General features: G+C 39.7%; 1 protein-coding gene across 6 annotated transcripts in view; it reads left to right on the forward strand.

The window, feature by feature from the left end:
* dock4b (dedicator of cytokinesis 4b) overlaps positions 1 to 8,446 on the forward strand; it is a 101,221-nt gene extending 92,775 nt beyond the window's left edge. For 2 of the 6 annotated variants that reach the window (XM_067490144.1, XM_067490146.1), the window contains 5 exons: positions 129 to 238; positions 1,533 to 1,605; positions 3,180 to 3,296; positions 4,059 to 4,123; positions 6,234 to 8,446. In XM_067490144.1, coding sequence (XP_067346245.1) covers positions 129 to 238; positions 1,533 to 1,605; positions 3,180 to 3,296; positions 4,059 to 4,123; positions 6,234 to 6,686 — 818 coding nt within the window. In that variant the 3' untranslated portion in view covers positions 6,687 to 8,446. The remainder of the gene's footprint in view (positions 1 to 128; positions 239 to 1,532; positions 1,606 to 3,179; positions 3,297 to 4,058; positions 4,124 to 6,233) is intronic. The other 4 variants (XM_067490145.1, XM_067490150.1, XM_067490147.1 and 1 more) reach the window with 3 other exon arrangements.
* The last annotated feature ends 202 nt before the right edge of the window (positions 8,447 to 8,648 follow it).

Raw genomic sequence — 8,648 nt, forward strand, 5'->3', positions numbered from 1 at the left:
GTATTTGTGGGTCTATAGTCTAACACCTTGATGCTGTTTGGTCCCTTCCTTGTTTGGGCATGAGTGTGTGTGTGTGTGTGTGTGTGTGTGTATTTTATATCTGTGACAATTCATATCATTCATTCCAGGCTCACCCCAAATGGCTGAGAAACACAAGCATGCCAGAGAAAATGCCTGTTTGTCTCCAAGAGAGAGACCAGTTAGTGCGATCTTCCCCAACCCTCTGGACCCTGCACAGGTTAGCACACTCACACATGGGCAACTACAGAATGGATTTTAATTGTCAAGACAAATAAAAGGCATTGTTAAAATTAATAGTCAGTCGTTTAGGTAAAAAAAAATGATGAGAGTACGGGGGCAGTCTGGGAAATTGCTTATGTTTTTATTTCTTGCAAGCGCTTCTATGTGTATAGTACAAAAAAAGAGTGAAATCACAGATTCGTGTTTTACTGTTGCTGAAGATATAATACATTAATATTCAAATACAGTTTGGGAAAAACTCTCACATTTAAACTTTTTAAGCAGATAGGTCTGGGTGTTCTATATATATATATATTTATTTTCATGGAGGGTATATAAGGGGAAACTCAAATTTTTCTCTCATTTGCAGCCCTCATGCGTAGCTACGCTCCCTTTATTTGTTCTCACTTAGCTTCACCTGTCATCAGCAGCCGCCCAGGTCCATACCAGGGCAAAAACAAGGTCACCTTTGTGTTGTACAATTTATCTCAATGGGTGACTTCTGTCTTGGAGAAAAATACACCTTGTGGATGGGGTCACATGGCATGAGGCTTTTTGAACTGAAAACAGCAGCTAATATTACTGATGTTTTATTGAAAGTCAATGTTGCCCTGTTAATAATAAAGATGGAAAAAGCACATTGCAGTATAGTGAGCTGATGTTACCAACAAGAGCCAACAAGAACAACATGATATTGCGATTCCTTTACTAGCTGAAGGGCACTATGTAACACAATCACACACTCCATCCTCGGTGACATAGCTAGTGAAAAAATATTATTTGCTTTTCAAGACCATTTATCTGTTATGGTCAGGTCAGTGCTACCGGCACACTTTACTTTTTTGTCTCCCCCTCATTTTGTTGAGTTGAACGGATCATTTTAAATGTGCAGATGAATTGATGTTGGGAGGCCCAACAATTATTCCAACCCGTCAACACTGAAGTTCTTCCTGTTAGCTGCTAATGGAATATTGATTCTTAGAAACACTGATCATTTGTATCCTTTACTGTAATTAGAACAACAAGGTAGGAAAAAAAGGTATTTGGTTTTGAAGATGGAGGACGGATGCTCACCCACTTGTTCAAATATCACATTGTTAGACATAAAGGTCATTACACATTCAATAATCTTTTTCTCCGTGTTGCTGTCTGTTATATTATATATAAAAAAAAAACCTTGTGATGTTTATTTTTAACCATGAGTCATTTTTTTATGTGTTAAACCTGGTATTTTACTTTGTTTTATGACAAATACACTGTTAAATAATTTGGACTTGCTATTCTGTGTGCAGAGAGCTCCTCCTCATCAGATAGGTGACACCACTTTGCCAAGGAGTGACCCCAACCTCTCAGCACCAGACAAAGGTAAAAAACAGTCTTTTGCATCTTTTACTTCAATGCGCTCACCCCCATTTAACCCTCTCCGTAACACTCAAGATATATTCTCATCTTGCAGAAAATCCCCTCCAGCAGAATTTTAATGCCAACATATGCAAACACTTTTTATTAAACATGTTCTCTATTATGTTTTATCGTCTTCTGTCGTCCTTATTTTCATTTGAAAATAGCATTTTTTCTCATTCCCCATTAGTCCCCAGTATGTTTCCATTAACTATAATTTCTTTAGACTATCTTAAAAGCGCTATTCCTCAGAACACAATGATGCAGGATGCCGCAGTGGTAGCTGGCACCTTCTTTATTGGTCACTGATGCTTACAGTACAACTCTGTCCACAGCTGGCGGCAGTTCTCTATCCAGACATGTAATATGTGTGTGTGGCAGTTTGACCACATAGTGACTGAGGGCACTATCAGGTAGCACGTGCTGTGTTCCATTTTCTTTCATTGAATAAGTAGACACACAGCATTACTTTTTTCCTCAGCCTAAAAGAGGAATAAAATGGCAAGTACTATGGCTGCAATGCTGACGAACATAACTATTAGTTAAGCCACAGGTTGAAATTTTGTTCAGCATAGTCGATGGGAGATGGGGGGAAAAAAAAAGCTTGTGAACTGAGGCAGAAAAGACGCACACACACACACATTTGTAATTTAAGAACACCTGGACATTTTGATTGCTTTTCACTGAACTTCAGCCAGACTCAGAGTATAACAAAAACCTGTGCTCCTCACAACCAGAAAGAAAACAAGCACTTTGTGAAATAATTAAGGAGGGATGCAGAAGAGCCAATTTAAATTAAAGACTGGAGAGTGTGGATTTGATAGCTTCCCTGTGACTCACACACAATTATACACCTCTCCATGTGATTCAGATGTGATCTCTAAATAATGCAGCGAAAGATAGATGAAGTCCCACAATATGGTGACATGACACCTTTATGCATATGATAATGACAAAAGGTGTAGAATTTACACAAATCCTGTGATTATATGAAAGCAGTTAGTCACATTTTCTGCCTTTAAACTTTAATAGACTGTAGATGCTAAATATATAAATATATGTCAGTAAAACATGCTCACTAGTCTCTAGTTTGCTGCTTTATATTGTAAATTTAAAAAACAGCTATTGTCGCTGATTTAGAGGCTGAGTCCGGAGGAATCAGGCCACCACAACAGTCTAAACTGTGATCTGACCAATCAAGTGGACAGTGAATTGGTCTATGGTGTCTGATTACATTTTATTTTTACAGACATGTCTGCGCTTGAAGTGGCATTTTGACATGAAGTAGCCACTTAACAGCTAAAAGTTATAATTGAATGTGACCTATAAATCAAGAACTCAGGACAGTCTGACATTCAGCTGTGTCAGTCAGTGGTTATTGTATATATTCTTAATAAGTGACAAAGTGTTCATTTTTAGTATGTTTCTAGTTCTCATATCACCCATAACCATGATTCCATTGTTCACTGTGTTATCATGTTGTCTTGTGTAAACCCATGACTTTTTATGTAACTTGTGGTGTTTCTGTGTACTGTAAGTGAGACCTACACCCAGTAGCTGGAGCCTAGACAGTGCTAAAGAGGGCACTCCGTCCTTCTCTGATTCTGTTGGCAAATTGCTATGCCCTCCTGTACCTCCTAGGCCAACATACTCAGGTAAACTGGCTGTTTATGCTGAATCCTCAAAAGAGGAATGGTACTAATTTTCCTCTCCAACTTGTGAAACTGGTTCTTTCTCCATCTACTCTTCTCCCATCTGAGGCTCTCAGCTACTGTTCCCAAGCTTCTGCTCACATACTTGATGACGCCAGCATCTTCTTTAACAATTTTCAAATGGTGATATGTCCTGCTGTGTGTGAGATGTTGGCTCAGCTGAGTCTGAAAATCTGTGTGGACTCTGAAAGGGCTCAAGTCAGTCCCAATTGAAATTCCACTCAAATCCGAGAACTGTTCCTTTTCTTTTCAGCTCCCTTGAGAAAAGAATGTCATTGCATTTCAAAAACAGTTTCTCCATCAACTCAAACTGTATTTTACTTATTTACTTGTTTACAGATGCAACAGACTTGATTCCCTAGTGCTTTCTGATGTATTGCATAGCCCAACAGTGTAATAAACAGAGGGGAGTGTTTTTCCCCCTCTTTTTCCTGTCCTCTTTGCATGTAGCAATAACAGCTGTTGGATGTAGAAACAGCTTAAGGCAGCCTAAAGGACCTGCAGAACATCAGCACTTATTTGATTCATTGATGCTTTAAGCCACTGCCCCTTTCAGCTCCGTGTGTGTATGTTTGCATGACTCATGCTGTATCATCCTGGTGAATGCAGGAAAACACTCGTCTAATTTGAGTTTGCCATTTTCTTCTCTGCCTCTCACTCCATCTGTCTCTCTCTCTTTCTCTCTTTCTCATATCTGACTATTAGCAGGCTCCGCAGCTAGAAACATGAGGTCCCAGTCACCTGTCCCCACATCCAGATCACCGCAAAAGGTTGGTTCTGTTTCGTTCACTTCCTCTATATGTTTGGTGTGGAGTTTGGGCTAGTTTCTCTTTCTGTCTCAGAGAAAGCCTGACCTTGCTTTCTGTGACAGCCTTGGGGGCTTTATCCTGCTAAGTTAACATTTTACCAGCTAGGTGTAGTGTCTTTATCCTTCTTTGTGTCACCCTTAAGACTGGAGAAGGTTGCATTACTGTTCACCGAAGCTGCAAACTGCTCGAGTACTGCTGATTTTGTAGTTTTTATGACACGAATGTTCTAAAGAGGACGAGAAAAAGGATTGGCTGGAGGGCATTCATTGTATTAGCTAAATGTTTGCCTCATAGCGGCTGTCTGTTGTGTTTAATTCAAGTTCCAAGAGGATGTCACCTGGCCTGCCACAAATATGCAAAAACAGATGGATCTATTTAGCTTCACTGCATGTTCTTGTCAGTGAATTTAAACTTCAAAGATGAAACGCTATTTGTTATGTTTTTTCCTTTAATGTTAATGCGATGAGACCTCTGTATGCTGTGTTGAATTTTTGCTTCAGCATCTCGTAAGTGACATGTTAAATATCTCTGACTTCATTTGATTTATGTTTATCTACAGATAACTATTCAACCCGTGCTTTGTCCTAAAGCTTTGATTTATTGTTAATGAGCATCTTAGTAGTTAAAACCAGTGTACAGAAGCAGGAAAGAGCCAGGAAAGGTTAACTAAGCCCCGAGTGAGTCTTAAAAGAGGGTAAAGAGTTGTTATGAAACTCTGAGCTGAAGCTTGTTTCTGGCTAATTGTCTTTGTGAGCTTGTCACAAGCAAGAGTGGTAAGCTCCCAGCGTTGTTGCGGGTGTGATGTCTCCTTACATGTGACAACTACCAAGAATGTACTTGTTTGTTTGGGTAAGGTGTGTGTGTGTGTGTGTGTGTGTGTGTGTGTGTGTGAGGCAGAAAGTGAGAGAGAGGGAGAGAAACTCTGGACACCAAAGTGTGAGTGACAGCTTGGCACACAGCATGCTCTGTCAATCAGATGTGTGTGTGTGTGTGTGTGCTGTGTGTGCGTCCATGCATGCATGTGTTCATGTGCTATCGCAATAGAAGAGGCCTGGAGCGAAGTAGCAACCTGCCCATCACAGCACAGTCAGAGATGGGTCCTCCGTGGACCTCCAGCAGGCCCCATTATCTGGCACATGAACGCGCACACGCTGAACACACACATCATTCAATGCAGCCAGGGGCCCATTACTAGACCACAAACCCCAGGACAGCAGTGAACCTGCAGAAAACACATAGTGCAAGTCTGACGGAGCTGCACTTTCTCATCTCCAGTGGTAGAAATGATATTTGGTAGTGAGAGTCTGTGTAGAAAAGTGGGGCAGGAATTTAAACTGCTTGTCAGCACTGTACTGTGTTTCATATATAAGACTTTTTTATCATGCTACCCCAAAATGTGAAAAGGTTTGTCCAGCCATGCGTGTCAATTGGATACCTCTTTGTATGTGCTTCCTGTAGCATGAACAATACAACCTTACTGATAAATTGTATGTGACAGTAGATCCAATTAAGTTTTAGCAGATATAATAGCAGCAGGGTGTAATTGCTTAGAAAAACATTTTGATGAGTGATCGGATTTTTGAGAAGGGAAGCGCAGCATATTGTGTTTTCTCGTCTCGATGCACAGGGCCGGTTGATGGAGTAAAAAAAACCTGGCTCTCTCAATCTGTTCACTGACTCGCTTTAAAAAAAAAAGTATTTATTGTTATGCCTGTGTCAGCATGTGGTGGAGACAGCAGAATAGAGGACGCAGACAATATGGTCACATGCTGACCACAATTATTGGCTCACTAAACTTTAAGCAGATATTGTATCTACTGTAACCATGGCTTCTTTTTTTTTTGAGCTAAATGATCCTTTTAGGACACTTGTTCACTTTCTTGTCAAGAAATAGATGAGAAAATTGTTTCCATTTTCTCACGTGGCTGACAAACACTGTCTTATGAAGCTTAGGCCAGCTGTCGGTTAACTTGGCTTAGCATTAAAAGTGGAAACAGGGTCAACGTGTCAACATGTAAACCAGATACGAGAAAAGAGGTTTATGATTTCCTGTCACTCTCTGTTTTTCTAGACCATAGTGCCACCTTTCACCCCTTCGCCCACCGAGTGCCAGTCTGTCAGCCTGGTCTCCAACTCCCCTGTCCTTTCTGGCAGCTACAGCAGTGGCATCTCCTCCCTCAGTCGCTGCAGTGTATCGGAGGCCTCTGGCACCGAGCTGCCAACAGGTGATCACCCGCCCCATCCACTGCCTCCACCCAGCACCTTGCCAAACTCGGTCTCTAGCACAGATGAGCCAATCCGCAGAGAGAACAAGACTCCACCCCCCTATAGTGTGTACGAGAGGAACAACCCTCGCAGGCCTGTGCCGCTGCCCCACAGCCTCTCCATCCCCCCACCAACGGACGCTCCGGCTCTGCCACCTAAGCCTCACCAGCTTCGCACAGGCAGCATGAAGCTGGACGGAACCTCAGATCCTCGAGTCCCAAGACCGAGGCCTCTGCCCAGGAAGGTATCCCAGCTGTAGGTGCTGGTTAAAGCATGTGAAGGGAAGTGGAAGAAACACACTGGCGTATTTTGCACTTTTCTATTGGGCACTCACTTGTTTTTTGCGATCTTCAGTTTTGCATTCCTGACCTATACTCCCATAAAAGGCAGGGGCAGTGAAAATACTGAAGAAACTGTCAGATAAAGAAAGTTTCTATTTGTATCAGCTGGAGGGCATTGCATTGACTTTGACTTGGTCATTCTGCACTTTTTGCTCTAGTATATACAATAGGTCCCTACAGTCAGTTGCAACATGTTTACCAGAACACTCTAGACAGTTTTTATAGATGTGATAATCTCAAATATATGTATATTGGTATACATGAGAATTGTTTTTGCCTTAAATATTGGAAATAGTCTTTTATCCATGAGTATTGCACGTTTTTTTACAGTACATTTGTATACTATGTGGCTAAAAAGGTGCTAGAGGTAGTTGTGGGTCCCCATTACAAAGTTTAACTTTTGTATTGAACTAAACATAACCTTAGCAGAGCAATCACAATAACTCTGAGGCTTAACTCCACATGGTTATATGTTAATAATACAAACCATGGTGGTTCTATATGAACCCATCTACAACCTACAGTATCTCTCTAGAATCTTAAAATCAGCCTATTCACAGAAAGTTAGGAATTGCCCACATGTACAATAAAATCATAATCCTGGACCAAACAAGTGGGCAGATGGAGGTACAGTTGCATGTTTAGAAGCTGGAATGTGTCATTGACCATTTATGTGAACACACCCTAATCCTCCCGCATGATGTTCATGACAACAGTTTTTTAGGGGGTATTGTGCCAAAGGAAAATGTACAATGTGCTATAAAGAGACTTTTTTTTTTTTTTAACCTGGGACCTGGAAATAAATGCTTGGACATGCTCTGCTGAACAGACAGTTTTAAGAAAGAAAAAAATAACAATGTTTCAACCAACAATCATAATTTAACTGTAATCTACTAATCAGATGTAATTCTACACAAGCACATAGAAGATTTTATCTTCAGTATTATGACTAGTACTGTTATTATAAACTAAGCAGTAATTAGAAGAGAGTTTCAGTGTCAGCACTGACCTTGCAACACATGACTGACAGTCTATTAGAGAACTATTTACAAAATGATCATTGTCAAATGCTTGTAAAGTTAAAACGTGCTTTGAACTAAAAGATGGACATGAGTTGACGGCTCTATAAATAGTTGCTCAGTTAGACCCCATTGCATTGTTGCAGTAAGGTATGTGTTCTGTGGGCAGGCACATTTCACACATTTGTATAATAGAAGACATTTTGACATAAAATATTCATCAATCTTGAATTCCATGCCAGATCTTTTTTTTTTGTTGTTGTTTTTTTTTTGTTGTTGTTTCTTTTGGGGAGGGGTGTTAGCTTTAGTATCATTTGTATGTTTCATTTTTGTATAATTAATTTACTTTTTTAATTGTTGTGAATTTTTGAGATTAAATATTCACATTAATCAGTACTTGACAACTTGTAAATTATATGAGATTAATGTAAGTATGCCAAATATAAAATTTGTGTATTACAATTAATGTAAATATTGTGTTTTTAACAAAATGTAGCTATAACAATTTACAGCTTTGAATGTAATGTTGAAGCAGCAAATTACTATTATTATTATTATAAATGTTCAAACTTTTATGGTTTTGTGACTGTAGAAAAACTGAAGTCATGCACAATGACACCTAACACATTTAGTTCAATAAACTGCCCTATGTAATAGAATGGATTGGTCAGCATATTTCTACACTGAGAGCTTGGAGTGTGTCTTCTTTTATGTTGTACTTTTCCAACACTGTGAGTGATGTCCCCAAGGGTTTGTCATAATTTTGTTCTTTTTCTTGATTTTTTTTTTTGTTTGTTTTTTTCTTTTGATTTTTGTCTTTTTCTTGGATCCAGATGGGAAATTCGGAATTAAAAAGTGACT

Source organism: Channa argus, chromosome 21 (assembly GCF_033026475.1).
Source record: "Channa argus isolate prfri chromosome 21, Channa argus male v1.0, whole genome shotgun sequence".
NCBI lineage: Eukaryota > Metazoa > Chordata > Actinopteri > Anabantiformes > Channidae > Channa > Channa argus.